Here is a 20,493-nt window from a genome sequence, read left to right on the forward strand (position 1 = left end):
CTGAAGTCACTAAAAAAAATTCTTTTTGTGTATCCCAAACAGTTTTAGTACAGAAATTATTTGAAGAAAGGGAGTAAAAGATGAATGATTTTTATTATTTTCAGTATTACGTATTTATTAAAATATAATTTTAATGTTTTGAGAATAACAGAAGGGCTAGAATTACGAATACTCTCTCTTGCAAGTGTCAGGCTCCAGAGGTAGTTATACCCACAAACATATGCAACTTCTAAACCATTGTAGCTTCTACCCAAAATATATGTCCAATTGTTACTAAAAAGTTTTGGTACATTAACTGTTTAATGGGCTAATCTTTGCATTTTAACTTGGCATTATGAACACTGGAGATGAAAGACGATGACTTAAAAAGCCTTATGCGATTTCTTTTCACCTCTGGTCTCCTCACAGGATCAATGTTATCTTTTCTGGCTAAATAATTAGAAAATAAACCAAAGGTCAACATGTGCTTTCCAAGGCATGTTGTAAATCAAGCAAAGTTTCAGGAAATCACCTTTTCTGCTAGTGAAGCAGCAGACTTCATTAAGATAGATATAGTGATACCCACTGCATGATAAGAGAAACCCTGTAAATGCTAGAAAACTCGGAGTGAAAAATGGAATTTTTTTTTTCAAGTGTTTTGCAGAGCTTTTACTGACTGAAGGCTCTTCAGGGGACGTTTCCATAATGCTAGTGCATTTGTGGTACTTACTGGCATTAAGTCTCCCATTTGGGAGTGTATTAGGCTTTGCATTGTCATGCTGTGACAGTGGTACAGTGTTGCCTACCCTGGTATAACCAGCAAAATTCAGTGTCCTGTGAACATACGCTCCAGAGTAGTTTTTTGTGCATGCCACGTTAAATGCCAAACAGTCTCTTGTCACCATAGATGCAATTACTAAGCTAACTGTCAGCATGGAAACAAATAGTTGCCTTCCTAACTAGAAGGCCAAGCACCATGTAAGGCCATGCAAGGTCTATCCAAGCCATTTGTGTACCAACTGCTGTAGTGACTCAAAGCTTGAAAATGAAACATTGGAGAGGATGCAGTGTTCTAATATTTCCATGTTCTGGGAGTGTTGCAAGGCCTTCTGAGGTGGGACAGGTGAGTCAAATCTGTTGAATGCAAGAAACGAGATCTCAGTTCAGAGAGAAATCTGTTGCTTCCGGAGGCTGCAAGGGATATTCTTTTTGGTAGCTGTCGTCTGGCTCACAGCCATAATTGGTAGCATTGCAGGATACCCAGAGACAGTGGTGCTGCCTGCAGTGATAGACGTGCTGGAGAAGTGCAGCTCGAAGGGAGGGAGAACAAGGAGAATGCCAAAGAAAGGGATGAAACCAAAGAAGGCAGTGTAACCAACACCAGCCTTCATAGCCTGTAAATATTTAAAGATAACTTTCTGTTAGCTTAGGAAGACTTTGGGGGGACTTGCACCTCAGAGGCAGCTTTTGTATATTGTCATACTGATGTGCTGTCTGTGTTATTACAGTCATCAGCTTGTTTACAATGGAAAACACATACTTAAAATGCTTAAGGAAGTGGACTACTGTGCATGTAAATCGGTAATAAGGCCATAACTTAGCAGCGTTATGGTGGATACAAGAAAAAAAGTGCCTGAGACAGAGCTAATGTGTTTACAGGGAATACCTGTTCATGACCTGTGTGTTCTGTATGCCACTTCTCCAGTCAGAGAGTGTCAGTAATGGTTATGAAAATTGCACAGTTGGCATTTGGCCAGTCATGACTTGACTACTTTTCACAATTTTTCTGGTAGGTCTTCCAATCCCCCCACCTCCCGATGTTTACCTTCTGTGTGCATGTTGAAAGGCAGGAGCTACAGTGGTCAGTTATTGACTAGCACGTGGAGTACTGGAGGTATTATGGAAGCAAATGAGTTGTATACAGTCATTTGAGTTAAGCAGCAACAGCTTGTAAAATCTGCTGGAGCTGCAACTTTTTGCTAAAGAGTGTTTGGGTCAGGCATTCTCCTTCTGCAGCTGCCCTGTCTACCTGCAGGGGTGTTGTGTTTGTTACTGCACATCTAATACAGCTGTGTTTTGGTTCTGGTCAAAGCAGTCTTCAGTTACATTGGGACAGGGTTTGGGGATTTAAAAAAAAAAAATTGAAGATAAATTATAGACTACTAAGCTTTTTCTTTTAATTTTCCTCTCCTTGATCTTTGTTAATAATTCTTCTTAGCTGTCATCATGCAGGTTTAACAGCTTACTCAACCGGTGGCCTTTATTACTAGATTTTACTTAATATGCCCACTTCGTAGGACTGTAGTAATTTAGCCCTTAATCAAAAGAAATAAACTAGAAACTCTTAAGTGTATGCATCTTAAACCCTTTCTTTCTATTTCAGGGCATGAACTTCATAGCTGGATACCTGATTCTTATTACAAAGAACGAAGAGGAGTCCTTTTGGTTGCTAGATGCTCTTATTGGAAGAATATTGCCTGGTATGCTAAAAACATGTATAGTTGTATTTGTATATTGGAGCTTGGCTTTTATTTTATCTTTGCATTCTTCTCTGTTTTTAGAGGTTTTAGATGTTAAAATGGACTTGCATGGACTGAAGACTTTCTAGGGTCCTGGAAACACAGGACAAAGACAGCACACAGGCAAAACTTGTCTGTTTTGTAGTCAGATTTTAGTCTTGATGCAGTGGTTTATGTGTATGTTAATTTGCAGTCTTACTTCTCACTCCCTACTTGTTTCTGTTGGGTAGATGTCTTCCTATATCAGTATGATGCTGGGGAACAGGACTTGCAAAGGTGTCTGGGATTTGGCACTTCTGATTGCAGGAATATATGAGACACAGATGAAGCAGTGATTGCAGAGCAGAGTGAAGATGGGAGATGTGCACAGTTCGAGCACTGAGCCTGAAGTAGAAATTCCCAGTGGCTTGGCTGGAGGCAGCGTGAGGTTTCTTCAGAGGTATTTGGCAAGCTGGTGGTAGTTTCTGCTAGGCACGGTAGTTTCTGCTGTGTCCCCCACTTCTGAGCGGGGATATTTTTGGCACTTAACACATTGTGATTTTGCAACAAAGCAAACAAATGTCAAAATCCCTGTCTGTGTCTGTATGTGAAGTTCTTGTCAAAGCTCTGTTATGATCAATGGTGATCTAGCCAGGCTGGTCAATAGAGTCCAGACGGAAATTCAACACACCCTGAGCTACAGACAATATCTACATCTGGTCAGTTCAGTAGGTCTCGAGGTTCCCTTACTTGGATCTCTGGGTTTGCAGGAGGTGTTTACACACTGAATTTTGCCCCATGTATAAGCTGAATTTCACCACATGTGTGAAGTAGTTTAAAACCAGCAGCAGACATCAAGCACAGCTACGTTTTATACTTCTATGAAATACATTTGTGAATGTTCTTTCTTGGGATTTAATTATAAAGGAAGAATGGTTTCATGGTGAATTCCCATTAGCATTGCACAGGACTGACTACAGCTACACCCTTAATGTAAAGCCATCTCAAAGTGAAAGACTAATTTTTCTATAAGGAGGCTTTGAAATTCCCTATTGTCCCAGTTTTGCTTTTGAACAGATATTTATCCCAAATGGTTAGAGGCTGAATTCAGTATTACGGTGTCAGTTAACTAAGTGCTGGTGAAGGACATCAAGGTTGATAGTTTCATTTCAGCTTCTTTCTGTTCTTGTTTGAGATTAAACAAAAAAAAGTGTATAATTTTTGGTTCCTTATTGAACAGAAGGGAGAGACTTTGAGAAAGAAGGAAAAAGAGCTGAGGGAGTCTTTTAGAGCTTTTGAATGACTGTAAGAAATTATCTTTTTCACTGAATACACCCTGTAGGAACTCAGGTTTTCCTTGCATATGAGCAGAGTTGTTGGACTTCATTTGCAGATTGAAAAAGACAGGCAGGGAGTGCTATGGCTTGTTGATTCAATCTGCAAATATTTGAGGGTTTGCAGCCTTGAAGTTTACCTTCAAGCTATAAAAATAGTCTAAAGAAATAACTGTGTCTGTTGCTTTTGTTCAGCCTTGAGAGCTATAAGCTGTGCAAACAGGTAGGAGACTTGAGGGCTGCTGTCTGCCATGTGACCTGCCACTGGCTGACATCAGTGGATGTCTTTCCATTGACATCACTGTGTGAGGGATAAGGCCCTCAGTAAAAGGCAAGTTTCACTGCAAAGTGATGTGTGGCAACTTTTGCTGTTAACCTTTTTGATAGTCTTACATGTCTTTATTTGGGGCAAGGGGGTAGATTCAGAATTTTTTATTCATTGTTTTTGGTAGGGAGCTTACTTTAGTTTGTCATAAAACCTTTAGTTCTTGTATATCCTTCTTCTACACTTTGCTGATACCTAAATGACAAAAGTTGCTCCTATTTTTCCCTCTTAGTTGTTGAATTTATCTTATGCCAGTAGCATTGGTGATGAGAAGAAATTTGTAATGTGAAAGGCAATTACTGTGTATAATGGAGATGTACATTTACTTAAGTTATATTTATGGATATATTTTTACTACCCTGTAACAAGAGTCTTGTTACAGACTTTGGCCTGGGCTCAGCATATCCAATACAGGCATCCATCTGTGGTGCTGAAGTTGGAAACATGCGTGCTTATGTTTCTTTGATAGTCAGTGGGGAAGGGGATATCTGATCAGAATTGCTGATCTGAGTGTGCCCCTTTCCCCTCCACAGTCAGTTTTCAGAGAGCTTGAGGTGTCCCTTCCAGCTTGGGTCCCTCAACAAGAGCCCAAGTTAGGTAGTATGAACCTTTTATGTAGTAAAAATATTTGTATAGAGTAATACAAGGCTTCATTGTCAGAAAACTTGTTGCTGATGCTTCCCTCCCCCCCCCATTTTTTTAATTCCCATTTATTCCCATTTTTATTCCCCTTTTATTCCCATTGCCCTCCTATATCATGCTTGAATTCTACACTTATAAAAGTCAAAGCAACATGGATAAAATAACTGGCATAATTTCAGTGAAATATTGTGTGTGTATGTGTGAGAGAGAATCAGACAGACAGGCAGACTGTATCCATAAACAAACTTACTCAGGTAAGTAAGTACTGCCCTTCTGTTAATAGTGCAAGGTACAGTGCATTTCCGTTTAAAGCCCTATAATTATTTGTTGGGGAAGCAAAGAAATATTTTATACTCTCCAGATCTTCAGAAGGAAAAGTAGCAATCATTTTTTGTCGGATGTTAACAGTTTGATAAGTCAACACTTCTCCTTTAGTTTTGTTGCTGATGCTCTTTTCTTGATCTGTTTGCATTATAATCTACATGTTTTCCCCTTCATAGCAACAGATACGCCTCCAGGTCATGTCCTCATTTTCGAGTGTGTCCTGTCACTGCTAGTTAAATCGGTGATGATTTAGGACAATTTAGAAATCCCTTCTCTGCCGTGTCCCTGTGAGCGCTTCCTTCCCCTGGCCCACACGCATTTAATTACATTAAACAGCTGCTGCAGTACCTTGATGCTGACAGCATTTTTTTGGTCAGCAGATGAACCAAGCCAGCCACAGATCAATGTCATTGATTGAAAAATGTAGAATGTGACAGAGGGGAGCATTAGTGGCAGCTTTCTGGGGAAGTGACAGAGAAGGGCTCCCTAAGCTATGGCTCACCTCCCCATTTGTACTGTTTTTTAGGTCTAGGTTGGGGTACGTACCACAGGATATGGTGAAGGTGTGACTGCTCCACCCACTGACAGGAGGAGGACAACTTGGGAATGGGACCCCATCAGTAGAGGTTTTCTGGCTGAATTGTTCTGTTACACTCAAATAGAGTTAGCACAGCTGGAAGATCGAGCCAGCAAAAATTACAGTTTGGTTTGTTGGTATGTGGGGTTGTGTGCGTGCCATTCGTCTGGCTGAACGTTAGCACTGCTGGGTACAGCTGAGTGAGGCCAGAAAGATCCTGCTTCTGCTGAAGGCAAGCTCATGGTCTACTGCCTGTTGTGTCTGTCAGCTGCTCAGCCAGGGATTTGGAGGGATTAGGAGCATATCTCACTTAAACACAGCAAGGGGGAAGAGAATTATTCGTTTAACTGAAGTTTTGGGTGTTACTGAGATCTTTTATTCCCAGGTTCATTCAAAACAGATGGCTGGAGCAGACAGTATTGCTCACAAGAAGCAGTGTGGATTCAGTTTGAGCTCAGAGTGGATATGTCTGCAATTTGTATTCAGCATAGCTCTAGTGTTTCTGTTCTGTCCATAGCTCTGGTTCTTGTTGAGAAAATTTTTTGTTCTGTTGAGGAAATATTGGGGAGGTTGCTTTAGAAAGCATCAGGTAGGTGGGAACTTTTTAACTGTGTACTTTGGTATGTAATTTAAGGAGCATACTTGTCATGTTTTACATACTTGTGATTAAATGGTGAGTTTAAGAGAAGAAAAACTTGACAACTTGGACTCACTTTAGCATGACAGTTATCCTTATATATAGCAGAGCAATTCTTCCCCCCCCAACTTCAGTGGTTCTCAGTCTGAAAGTGGCAGTGTTTATCAAGCTATACTCTAATTAGTCTACTGGACTATTATACTGGAGTTATTTACTCTTACTGAAAACTCCTCCAATGGTTAAGAGAGGTCTTATGATTTCTGCACTAGCCTGTTCATGGCCAATTTTATATCCTTTTATTCTTGTGCCAATGCTGATTTTTGAGGGTAAAAAAGTCCCCCTCTCTCTTGTGCTTACCTTTTATGTATTTGTAGGATACAGTCAATTCATTTTACAGTTCTTTTGTATTACTAAGCTGCTTCAGTCAAACTCTTCTCTTGCATGAAACTCTTCTCTGTTCCCATTTTAGCCTAATAATTATTTTGTGTGCTTGTTCCAGTTTGACTTGATTTTTTTTTCTTCTTTTTTTAACTTGATCACATTGGCACCCTTTTTTTTCCAGTGGGAACCTTGCTAGTGCCTTGTGCAGTGGCATTATTTTTCTCTTTTCACAGCTGTAAGTGTTTTATTTGAGAGAGAAAAACTGTAGGATCTCCCTTGCTTTTTTTTTCCTTGTGGTGCTCTGGTTTTGATTTGTGATCTCAGTAATAATGCATATGCTATTGCTCTTCTGTCATTGTCAGCAGATGTTTTTTCCACAGCTTATAGGAATTCATAACACCTTTTTGCTGAACTTTATTTGCACATTCTTGTCCTTGTTATTTTATATCTCATCATGTCTCTCTTACTCCAGTCTTTTCACTATGTTACTCTGTTGTGCCTTGTGTATTGACATGGGACAGTATCTCTCAGTTTAGGATTGTTAACAAATACCAGCTTTTTCTTTTTCTCCAGCGTTGTTAATAAAAAAATCTTATATTAGGTGTAGCCTACAAGCATTCTTCAAGGATCAGTCTAACAACCTTCCTTCTGCCTGGTACTTTTTAGCCTTCTGTGTTTTAAAATTTTTTTTACCCACATGTACTGCCTGGTGGTTTATCAATAATTAAAAATAAGAACGGAGTTTTGAATGATAGTCACAAAAGTAGTAGACTGCACTGAACTAACTGGCATTAGCTGCAAGGACACAAGGTGCAATGCAAGGTACCACTTTGGTGGGTAGTTTAGCGACTGCCGGTTAAGGCGGATGTCTGCATGTTGAGATAATAGGTATCTATCACATTTCTGTTTTGAGCTCTCTATGGTCCTCAGTTCTATCAGCCATAGACTTGCAGGTACTGTTGCATAAGAGATTAGGCATAGTAAGAGACGTGAATATTTGAACTGAATAATAACATAGTTACATATCAAACTCTTGTATATCCTTCTCTTTCGGGTGATTCATGTAATAACATTCTTTAAAGTCCCATCATACAGACTTCCAAGTTTGAAGGGAACGGCCACCTGAGAAACACAGAATGCTCTACTAACTTCACAGTATTTCTGTTTAGACTGCTTGCTTTTAATTGCAGTTAAGCATGTATTTATTTCATTCTCGTGGCTGAATTTATTAATACCCTGATTGGGTATTGCCAGGGAACCTCTGAATGCAGAACCAGCTAGGCAGCTGTGTCTTAAGACCTGCTTCTCCAAAGGGGAGTGGAACTTTGTTTCACATGAAGCATTTTATTCAGTTGTGCAGGTAAAAGACAGTGCTAGAGCTGAATAGTAGTAATGTTGAGCTGAATTTGCAGCCTGTGAAGGAGACTGTTGTGAGGAAAAGCGTGTCCTCTCAGAAGATTTGAGCACCACAAGCACGTGCCTTTGGTGTGGAAAGCTCCTTGCAAGACTATGCATAACACGCATGACCTCATGTTTGCAAAGTAGCTTTTGATAACCAAGCTTTTTTTTATAGCACCATCAACTCAGAAAATTTTAGCAGATTGATCTGGGCTGTTTGCTTATCTTCCTCCTCTGGCAGCACCCAGCTACACGGCCATGAGCTGGCAGAGTTCTCGCTCATCCTTAGAGAGTTCCTCTGTGATTGCATGTGAAGCCGTAGCATTGCACACCTCTGGAGTACAACATCATGTCTACCACTAGGAGAGAGGAATGCTTGGCTGGTAGGCTGAATAATTAGGAGTTTTGAAATACGGCATTCCAACATGTTTTACTGTTAACCAGCAGCCATGATGAAAGCATTAATCTTTGAACATTAGAGGTCAGTTGTATTTACCTAGGAATTAAGCATGCAGTGTCCTGTTAAGCTGAAGGTGGAATGTAGGAGTCATCCTGTGCCTGTATTTAGAAACTGTGATAAGCTTGAAATGCTTATTACTTACAAATCTGAACTGCTAGGGGATTTGGGAGACTTAAGCAAGCAGGAAATGAATAACTGATGTTCTTCTTTAAAATGATATGTATATTTATGCTTTTGGAATAACTTATTTCCTGCATGTATCGTATGCCCCCCTCCAAATCACAAACCTCATCAGTAAAAGAACAATCTCAGTATTTAGTAGGTATGCTTTAGGTAGCTGGGTAGAAATCTTAGTTCTGTCTAAAATAGAAGTTTCCTGTATATGACAAGAATATACATGTTGTCAGCCTTACTTTTGTGAGGAAACATGCTAAGTTTCAGCTATGCAGCAAAAGGATCCATAGTGTTTAAAAATGCTGAAGAATATAGTGTTCCTTGATATGGCTGTATTTACACTGGAAGCAGGACCTAAATGACTTATTCCACCCAAAAAAGTCAAGCATGCCTCTTTCCTTCTGGCAAGTAAGCCTTGTATTAACATAATTTCATTATGTTGAACTTGAGGTATCTTCAGTAGGCCTTCTGTGGTACTCCTCTGGATGGGACTGCAGCCTTTGGCTATCTGTGCAGACAGTGGTATTTGCTTGTTTATGTATCTCCCCAGTAAATCAAAGTTTCAGCCCTTTCAAAAGCCAGCAGCAAAATAAACTTTTCAAATTAAATCTTAGTTCAGTTAGGACTGATCAAAGGCAGAATCCCCTGGCTGCGTACAAAGGAGAAAGGTAGGTAAAGTGGTAGAAACACAGAAGTGTGGGTTTGGGGGAAGAGGTCCCTTTTCTTTTTTGGATGTGTAAAAACCAATTAGTGGCCAAGCCTTTAGCATGCAGCACAAGGCTTGCTTAGTTTGTGCTTTTTATTTTATTGGAATAGCCATGTTGGAGGGATGTTTTATGGGGGTTTTTTTTGGTTTTAGCTAATGGCTTTAGTTGTGAAAGCACTAATGTGCACATGTGGTATTGAAACTATAGTTTTGACAGAGCTGTCTTCATGTTAAAGAGATTGTGCTGTTTTAACTGTGGAATTAAAGCAGCAGAGATGCAAAGCCAAAGTGAGTCGCTTATTTCATTCCTCATAGCATATATATATATATTTTTATTTTTTTTTTTACCCTCTAATGGTCAGCCAGGGCTCTGCATGTTCAATTACAATTTTAATAATGCAACCTTCTTGAATATGTCACTTTGACAGCAAGAAGCATAATATAATTGCTGACAAATGTATAATGGGGTTATAGGTGCTCAATGCAGATCCTAATATACAGCTTTGTGTTTTAACTTGTAAATCCCCATAAGATGTATTCATATACTTGAAGTAAACCGTGTGTTAAATATCAAGACTCATAAAACTGGAAATGTAACTGGATTTGGTGTACAAGAAGCCAGCTGAGGAAACGCTAGTGTTTCCTCCCATTCCCTCTGCAGCAGACTTGTTTGGCTAGAGCTTGTCTTTGTGAAAGGTCCCAAACTTGGTCTGAAAGAGAGACCCTACCACCACTCTTAGTAGTGTATTGAAACTATAAATCACTCTTATTAAAAATGTTTGCTATACTTTTTATTGGAATTTGCCTTGTCCTAACTTGCAGCTATTGCTTATTTTTAAGACTTTCTCTTACTGTATTGAAAAGCCCATAAAGCCATAATGCCACCCAATGCTAGGGTGTTTTCTCTATGAAGTGGTCAAGTTTGCTTTTTACCTACCTTGCATAAATTTTACAAACGGAGAAGTTCCTTACAGAGCTCAATTTTTGTAAGTGGTGTTCATAACCCTTTCTTTCATGTCCTTCCCAGTTCAACTTCCTGCCTTAAATGTGAGTATGAGAGCTGGATGCAGTTTTCTAACCTCATTTTTGGTAATGTCATATACAGAGATGACATACTCTCTTCTTCAGCAGTGAATATATCCAAGGATTACTTTGGCTTTTCCTGAGCTAAGACATGCTTATTCTGGATTTATTCATATTTGCAACTTAAGATACTGCAAAATTGTTTATTTTAAATTGCTCAACTGTATTTTCAAGTTGTTTTTTTTAATATGACATAGTATGAAGAAGCACTGACAGCAGGCTTTGATATTGTTTAAAAACACAGTATAATGCATATGAAGCATAGGTGGCTACATAAAGAATGTGTTTGTGGAAGGAGATGTGCTTTGGGAATAAAGGAAATCATATGAAGAAAATCATGTGCAGTGCACAGTGGTAACTTTTTTTGCCTACCTAAAGGTACAAGAAGCGACTGTTTAGTTTGAGAGATGCTTGGGAAACACAACCTTGGCTGTTTCATGTGTTTTATGTTCAGAAGACTTGAATGCATTACTAAGCTTTCAATTTATGGATAGTGGAGAAGTCTCATTTGTTCCTCTTATAGTTTTAAAACCTGTTGCTTCAAGATTAAAATTAATTCTCTTGTTAGCTTCTTCAAGCTTGAAGTAAGAGGATTGTGGCTTTCATTCCCCTTCTCTTCAGACTGAAGGGTTGGATTGGTTTCCCTCTCCAAATATCAGGCTAGAACCGTATGTGTCTGTCCAGCTCTCTATTTTAAGCCTCCAGCTTCCGTCCCAGTTTTAAGTAATGTGCTCGGTAGTTCCCATGGTGTGACTGTAGTGTTCTTGTAAAGAGCTGAAGAAAATGTAATGGTGGGTGTGAGAGAATATAAATGCTGTGTTTTGTGCTAAGGTGTTAAGAATAATCTTGTCAGTGTGGTGAACTGATAAAATAGCTAGTCTTCCTAATCCCATAGAGGAATTAAAAAAGCCACAGATCCAGGAATCCTTATTCAGCTGAAGTCATCAGTCATTAAGACTCACTTGCAATTGTAAACTCATTTAAAAAAAAAAAAGTTTGTTTCCTCTACAGGCATGATAAGCAGTTGTGGTAATCTTCAATGCTTGTTCATGAATTTCCTTTCCATTTGAGGAAATGGGTGTTAAGTCTGTCACAGTGTTTTGTGAATTAAAAGCCTGGGCTCCTGGGACCATTGTCAACCCAGTAAGCTGCAGCCTTCTCCAAAGCATGCAACTCTTTAGACTGGCACAATTCATGGAGTTCAATGACTGGAGTCAGTCCAGGCCATTTGGAAACAGCCAAGTGGTGAATAACCCGCGTCCATCAGTGTCTATCAGCTCACCGATACTATGAAAAAAACACTATCCACAAAAGCAGCAATTCCAATGGTAGTGGATACGAAGAGGAGAATTGGCCAAAAACATTTTGCTCAGAGTTATATCTAGTCTGTATGAGGGTGCTTTGGTAACTATAACTTTAATCTAGACTAGTTTTTAATGATGCAAACATCTCTACTGAGCAGCACATAACAGAGAGTTAGTATTTAAAAAAACCCACAAAACCAAAAAAACCTAGCCATTTTCATTCTCTGTAACTAGAATGTCTGAAAGTTGCAGTTGTGCTTTCTAACATGCTGCTAACTTCACTGTTTCTCTGAGAGGTTACACATGGAGTCTTTGTTTCTCTGTGTTTCATCTCTGCCTTCTGTAATGTCTGGAAGGATATCATCTTTGCCTTTCTTTCCATTGTCTTTATAATTAAGAAGCATCCTTCTTCAATTTCCAGATGGTAGCTACTACATCTGCTCAGAATCCCACTGTGCTGTGTGAAATGCAAATAGGAAACCAAAGGGCTCTTTCTGCACCACAGGATACATTTTCCAAGTTTGGGATCAGAAGCAAAAGATGAATACAGGCAGATGGGATTATGTAGAGACAATCAAATACTGCCTTTTTGTGTTTGCTGAAAAGGTGTTAATAGTAAATAATTTCTCAAAATACTACTATTCTAAATTTTGTGTAATCTCAGTATCACACAACCAATAAGCATCAATAAAATTCTTGCATTCTCTATTTTGTTTTTTAAGGTAGTTCTGCCATCCAAAATGAATTGGGCTTGCTTATGGTTTTTTAAAGCTAATGTTCAATTGTGAATGATACAGCTATTGCTGGTTCTGGTGTGAGTTCAGTACCTCAGGACAGAAGTTCTGGTTCAGTTTGGTTCAATGAAGGAAAAATAAAATATGGCTTGAGCCTGTTTTGGGTTTGTTTGTTTGGATTTTTTTTTTCCCATTCCCTGGAGGATTAGGAACTTACATTTTAAAAATAACATAGTTAAGAGTTCAGCTTGCTGTTTAACCACATATCTGCAGCATATCGCTTTGGCCAGAACATCTGCAGGGGATCACTTTGGCCTGATACTGCAAAAAGAATTGGCAGTACTCTTGGTTTTCCTCCTTTTCCTGTTGTGACTTTCCAATTTCCTCCCAAACATGTCCAACTTTTTATGCCAGGCACATGATGTAGACTCTTAGAAGACCTATTGCACCTTTTTGGACTATCCCATGGTAGAAATAAAATGGCAGAACATTGCCCTGCCTTCTTGGACAAAGCAGGCTATGAGTTGCCAACAGGGAGAATGAGTGAATCAGTAAATTGTGTAGGAATAGCATAAATGGCATTTAGATGCTCTGAAGGTGAGAAGGGACTGCTATCATAATCTAGTTTGACCTCTCTGTAACTGAAGTGATGAAACTCATTCCGTGTGTGTTGCGTGACGTTCATAAACTCAGCTACGATAGCATATCTTTTTGGAAAGGAAAACTTTGCACTGCCAAGGTTTTTTTTAAAATAAGCCCTATGTTCAGTAACATGTAAACAGCTAAGTTTTTATAGTGAAGTATTACTGGAAAGGATTTTTTCCCACAAAGGCACGTGGTGGAATCTGTTTCTATTTTGACTTGAAATGTAGAACTGAGTGCTTTTCATGAAGTTGGCCAGTTCTGTTCATGGCAACCTCTGCTTTTGCCTGCCATCATTAAGGCCTGCTCTGTTTGTCTCTTGTGGATTCCAGTGAAGTCTGGTAGCAAATGGTAATGTGCATCTACAGCAAGAAGACCTTTTTGAATGTTGCATATTGGTATAAAAATTGAACCATTTTTGCTTGTTTCAGGGAGGAGAGAGAACACTATAAACATTCTTGTGAATAAAATACTTTACATTGCTTATGACTGTGAGAAAAGTTAAACCAGCTAATTTTTAACTTTTCAGTTCAGTTAAATAAACTGGATCGCCAAGACAAATCACTCGATTTGTCCCAGGCTGGGTTATATAGGCTCTTGAAATCATAGTTAGAAATGCTGGCAGATAAGCAGCAGAGCTGTCGTCTTGTCTTGGGTATTTCTATAACATGAAGAATTCATACCACGTTAGCTCCAGTAGGAGTATTTATATTTAACCTGACATATGCACAACAGACTTAAAAGGATTCTTTTTTAACTTCTGCAGCTCTGACTTGTAGAGGTAAATTAAGGCTATAAGAGTACTGCTTCTTAAACTTTTATTTTTGGAACCTCTTAATCTATTTGTAACAGAGAACAAGGTCATACAGTCCCTACAAGCTTTATCCTTATTTCCTGCAAATCTCATTACTGCTCTGAAGCACAAGACAAGTTATGTCTTAGTCCTGGACATCCTGGTAGCATTCGGAGAGGTGCTAATTATTGTGATAGGGAGACAGCAAAATGTAGTTTAAGGAACATCTCTGCCAGATGCTGAGCTAGAACAGGTTTCAAGCTAAGTGACAGCATGCCACAGTCAGTGCAGTGTTAGTAACAAAAAGCCCTTGTTTAAAAGGGAAAAAAAGTCCCTTCATCTAGTCACCTGTCTTATACAGTAGGAATAAAATACCTGGCAGTTGGTGAAGCTGGCTTTTGCTTTTTGCTGCTTAACTCCAAGAGGAAGAGAAGCTGATGATCCCAGCAGAGCCATGGGGCTGTGCTGCTTTTCGGGGTGAGGACTTTGATGAGGAAGGGGCACTCGGTGGGGCAAATTCCACATGGGGTGCTGCCTGCATTGCCCTCTGCTATGCTCTCAGGCACTCCTAAACTTAGAAAGGCATCCAAAATCGGTAGGCAGGCACCAGGAACAACAGACTAGACAAAGCAGGTGCCTGTGGGTAAGCAACAGACAAAGGGAAGCTGAGAAGAAAGTAAGGAAAGCCTAGGACCAGTTTACAAAAGAGCTTGGAAATGTGGAGTTTCATATTGGGAAACTTAGTTTTCATCTAGACATTTTTCTGGAATTTAATAATAATTTAATCGTAGAATATAGTAATGATTTATAATACTATATTTCATTTGTTGCCTTCCAGAAGAAGATGCGATGAAAAGTAATGTAGTGTGTCATCACCTAAATGTTAACATTATCACTTCTGTTTCACAATTTGAGGAATAAAAGGAAGCAATCTGGCTGTGTGTTTTTTCAGGGGGATGATATATTGTCAGGGGACATTCCTATAAACCAACTAGATCAATAGAGACACAATATAATTAGCCTACCTTTGATGAATATCTTTTTTTTTTTTTTTTTTTAAATTAGTAAGTGGCAGACTGTTATTGACTCAGGTCCGTTCTGGGTCATCAACTGCTCAGTATTTTGCCAGATCATTGAGAGGGAAAATAATTAATACACTCATTAAATGTGGATCATGCAAATCTAGAAATTTCAAATGATTTGTAAGATTAGCTTTATGTTCCTTCCATATCTTATGTATTTTGATGGTAGGTGAGTAAAAACAATTTGCTGCATGGTATCTTGTGAAAAACAGCTTTGTGGTGTGGGGGAGGTTAGGCTTGTGTAGACTTGTTTATAAACAAGGATATCTTGACTTTAGGGAGAGATTCTGGGCAGAGCAGCCAATAGGAAAATAGGGCACACAGTGAAACGTTTGCAGCATGGGAGAGCTCCAGGATTTTTGCTGAGGGGATGTTTCCAGAAGGCTTAGGGACTGGGCATCCCTAGCAAGTAAGAACAGAATAGAAGAGTAACGTAGGTTAAACGTTCGGTGCTGTGTTAGGCACTGAACCAAGTTACAAAATAATTTTCACTAGTGAGACCAGACATGGACCATGGAAAGGTGGCTCGAGCATGACGCTGGATCCTCTTCTGACTCGCCTGTGTAGTTTTGGCTAACCCTGCGTAGCCCTGATGACTTGGTGCGGGTCCCTTGAGCAGAGCGCAGGCGTGGGTGCTGCTGGCTCTGGGGCAGCTGTGCCTGGAGGCCTGGCACCGCTCTGGGGGTAACGCTACCCTCAGAAGATCCATGTTAGAGCCGTAGAGTTAGATCTGGGCCACTGCAATCCTGTTATGTTCATTCTAAATGATCTGTGGGTAAGTTTTGCACAAATACGGGGTCTTGCAGGAATGTTTCTGGAGGATTGGAAATGTGGCTTTCCTAATTTGAGGAGCTAATTTTATATACATACATTTATGTATACAAGCATACCTATATAGTAGAATTCTATATTAAATTATAATTACATATTAATTATGTGTAATAATTATAATTAATACCCACAGTAACTGTAACTAATAATTGCATATAAAAATGTCTTGGATGCAGATTCTTTTAATGTAACTTCTTTCTGTTGTGCACTGGCAGCTAATATCCTGGAAAAAACCTGCTCCTCAGTTATTGGCATTTGCATAAAATCATTAATTGCTCCTCCCACTTGTTTTGCAGCAGCGCTGGGCTGAACATTGCAGTGCTGCGAACCAGGGCACACGGGAGCGGCTCCTGCTCCAAGAGGAACAGCAGGAGCCTGCCCCAGATAAATGAAGAGTTCCTTTTTCCTTACTGTCCAGCAGTACAATCTAACAAACTTGAATGAAATTTTAATTTATGCCAAGGCTTCCCAGCTCCTTGCTGCTTCAGTAATTCAAGGAGTGATGTGTCCAAGTTGCGTGGCTGTTAACTTCTTACTTGCCAGCTCTCAAAAAGCTGGGTGGGTGTCCGGTTGCATTCTCACTGAGATCCTGACATTTACTTTGCTGTACAAATTAAAAATAGCAGCTGCTGTTGATTTCAGCATATCGGATGATTGCAGCAGTGCAGAGCAGAGAGCGTGTGGGCTGCTGTCCTTCCTCCTGAGGACACTTGCCGGCGGTAACTTGAAGTTTTAAGTACTCACATGTCTCAGGAACACAAAAAAGAAAAAAAAAAAGGTTTGTGGATGTATGAGAGGAGGAGGAGGAAGGGTAGGAAAGGGAAGAGGCTTGTTCTGTTATGTGAAATGTGATTCTTTTTTACTTACATTAAAGCAGCATTTTAAAAAATGATTACTCAGCCAGTTAATGTTACTTCACGTGCATTCCAATTCACAAATGAGCACAACACTAACACATAATATGGAGAAAGAGAGGCTTTTGTGTTGGCTTTGAGGCCATGGTGTGATTCCGTTTGGTTTTAGTACACTTCTTAATGGGAGGGATTACTTGTGCTTTAGCTCTCAGAGCTTTCCCTACAAGCAATTGAAAGGCAAATGGTTAAAGGAATGTATATTGTGCCAGTGACTCTTACGTCTGTAGAGGAGTTTTACCTATCATTCTTCAACAGGAACAAAGAAAATAAGGATCACAGACAAAAAGCTAGATTCCTAAAGGTTGAATGCAATGCTCCTTAGAACCATAAAAACTACTGGAGATGTTCTGCACTTTGAACAGGACAAATGGAGAGCAAATAGCTCTTGGAGGGGGAAGTCTATTCAAGAAAACCATTGACCCAGAAAAGAGTGGAATATTAAACTGTGCTTGTGATTTCATTAGAGAAATTAAAATGGTTATAAATGTACTGCATAATGTGGACATCTTTAACTTATTTGTGGCACGGGGAAGTTTGTTTTATTAAAATTATTTCAGACAAACAGACTTTGCTCTCTCTGATTCCTTCACCTTCATGAGAACCATCGGTCTATGCTGCATTGACTGGGAACCTTGGCAGAAATCAGCTAAGTTAGAGAAACCTGAATTGCAGCTTTCCAGAATCAGTGAAGGAAACACATAGAAACTGTGTTACCACTTATTTCTTTCAGTAAATAATGTTAATAACATAGGTCTTCTCAGCAAAGCACTAGTGAACCATTAACAGTTTCTTCCCAGGGCTGGAGCCATCAAGCCCAGCTTAAATGTTTCCGTCAACATCTAAACCCAAAATATGAACTCCTTAAACATCTGTGTAACTCTTGTCCCTTGCTGGGCCATCTGAACTCTTATGAACTAAAATAATCTTTTTCTTCCCTTAAGTATACCCAGAACTACTTGTTTATAGAACTGAGATGCTTGTTATTCAGCCTGCACCTTGGTAATGAAAATGCTGACCCTGTCAAACAGGCTGTGGAATAAGTCATAGCGTGCTCCATTTTTCTTAATTTTGGATTTAACAGTTTAGTGCAGTGACCAGCAGTGTAGGAGATGTAGGTCTAATTTCAACCCATCTCACAGGTAAATTAAGTAGGAAGAGATGTTGCCTGGGGGGCCTGTCATTCACTTCCTTTTTGAATTATTCTATGAAAAGTGGGATTTCCTTGGCTCAGAGAAAAGAGAAAAAAACTCTTAATGGCTTGGTCATACCCTAAAAGTGGTATCTGGCCTCCAGCACCCCTGCACAGCTGATGCTCTCAGAAATTCACATTTACAGTTTGACTGGGCCTACTCTAAAGGCTGTAGGTTGTTTTGGGGTTTTTTTTGTTACCTGTCTGGGTATTATGTGGACTGGGAGGTGTGCAGCCCCCACACATGGGAAGGAGGTGGTGGGAATTGAGCTGTTTAAATATTAGTAAGACTTTTGCAGTTTAAGCTAGTAGTTAAAAACTATGTAGGTCATCCTTCCTTGGGAAGGAAGAATGAATTGCCACAAAACATCAGAGAGAAAGAAGATACTTTGGTAGGCATGAATGAAGTGTTTGCGTAGAGGGATCGGCCTTGGCTGAAAGAGAAGCGCTGTACGACCACAATGCAGACATCTTCATTGCATGGTTTAATTTACTCCAACTTGGGATTCATAGGCTCAACACGCCTTTATATACTCAGCTGTACAGGACATTCTCTTCAATTCATGTGGAAAAATCATGTCCACAGATTCCTGAATTTTGGTTTCTTCTCTCCAAGATTATTACAGTCCTGCAATGTTGGGCCTGAAAACTGATCAGGAAGTCCTTGGAGAACTTGTGAAAATGAAAGTTCCGGCTGTGGCAGAGCTGATGGAAAGACATGGAGTCATGTGGACCCTAGTGGTATCACGCTGGTTTATATGCTTGTTCATTGACATTCTTCCAGTAGAGGTAATCGGTAACATAAAAGTTCTCTTAATATACACTCATAATTTCATTTGTAGTGCTTTAGTAATAATTACCTACTGGAAATCAAGAAGCTGTAACCTGAATTCTCTCCTTTCCTGCAGACTGTGCTCCGAATATGGGATTGTTTATTCTATGAAGGGTCAAAGATCATCTTCCGCGTGGCCTTAACTTTAATTAAGCAACACCAAGCTTTTATTTTGGAAGCCACGAATTTCCCTGACATTTGTGACAAATTTAAGCAGATCACCAAAGGAACATTTGTAACAGAGTGTCACAGCTTCATGCAGGTAAATTCTCTGGAGCTTTTAGTCGTTACAAATTAAAAACAGAAACATTTTGCTCAGTCAAAAAGATGGATACAGTTAGGAGAAATGTATCTGTAGGAATTGCCAAAAGGACAAAGAATGTTTTTATATAAGAAATGCAAACCTTTTAAAGAATTTTTTTAAAGAATTATCATCTAAATCCATATATATGGCTTCCAGACATTATCTGTCATACAGGGAAAAAAAATTTCTTTTTGCCCTTTTTACCAGTTAAGGCAGGAAGTCTAATGAGAAAATAACTTTAGTGCATTCTTTCAGTGAACTATGCATTGTGTTCCTGTGCTTTTTTTCAGATGAATAGAATATTTTAGAATAGACACAAAGTGAATTTTAAACTTGCATTGGTAAATCTTCATAGTGCTAGAATATAAAGCATTATGTTTAGTCAGAGAACAAAAAGGTAGCACCAAGTTCTTTTCTCCAGACAAAAAAACATGAAGTTGAATGCTCAAGTCTTACGACAACCTGCAAACTAATAATTATTCTTGTAAACTATTAATAGATTGGATGCCAAATCTGTATAAAACACTAGATTCAGAGCTTAACTCAGAAGATTGAAATGTGAAAGATGTTAATTGCAAAAAAAATAACAGGAGCACATCTGTCATAAATCACTTGGCCAATTCCGCTGTCATTGTTTGCTAAGTGTGCACAAAACTACATCCCAATAGGTGACTTTTACTCCCAGAGTTTTGTGCTCATGTCAGAGCTCTGTGCACAGGTCTGTCATAGTAGGATGGCATTTATGTTGTGTTTCATCTTTGCTGCTCATATAGAAGAAAAGTAAGCTTAGCTTACTAGTGTTTGTGAGCCTTGTGTTAAAGGAGCAAGGGAAAAATAAATTGCAGGTACAGCTTAATTTAGAAGGGAGATGTTTGACGGGTTTTCCCTTTCCATAAAGGGTTTAGAGTAAGAGTTTTGTTAATTGTTAACTGCTGTGAGAATACCAGTTCAGAGGCTGATACAAACACTTGTCCTTGAAGGTCTCCCCCTGCCCTTAATTACATTACATTTTACAGCAGCTGTTTTCAGAAAAATCAACTACCTTTTCCTTGCAGTTACTCTGAATAAAACATTTATTTTAACTGCATTGGTTACTGGTTATTTATTTAACCAAATAAACAATTTAGGTTAGATTCTTATGTAACTTTGAAACACATACTTTTGGGTTTGGTTTTGTTTTTTTTTTTTTCCCCAGCAATATAAATAGTGGTACCAGTGGAGTTTGATGACAGTTGAATATTTTATGTCCCCCTCCTCCTGAACAAAATCTTAGTTTTTAATTTAATGCAATGCAGACTTTACCAGAACGCTGTTCAAAACTGGCTCAATTATAATCTCATCTCCAGAGTT

General features: G+C 39.1%; 1 protein-coding gene across 1 annotated transcript in view; it reads left to right on the plus strand.

Moving 5' to 3' along the window:
• Positions 1 to 20,493, plus strand: part of GRTP1 (growth hormone regulated TBC protein 1) — a 38,672-nt gene that overhangs the window by 16,739 nt on the left and 1,440 nt on the right. The window contains exons 5-7 of the mRNA XM_072853504.1: positions 2,363 to 2,459; positions 18,624 to 18,796; positions 18,916 to 19,101. Of these exons, the coding sequence (XP_072709605.1) occupies positions 2,363 to 2,459; positions 18,624 to 18,796; positions 18,916 to 19,101 (456 nt within the window). The remainder of the gene's footprint in view (positions 1 to 2,362; positions 2,460 to 18,623; positions 18,797 to 18,915; positions 19,102 to 20,493) is intronic.

Source organism: Ciconia boyciana, chromosome 1, assembly GCF_034638445.1.
Source record: "Ciconia boyciana chromosome 1, ASM3463844v1, whole genome shotgun sequence".
In the NCBI taxonomy this organism is placed as follows: domain Eukaryota; kingdom Metazoa; phylum Chordata; class Aves; order Ciconiiformes; family Ciconiidae; genus Ciconia; species Ciconia boyciana.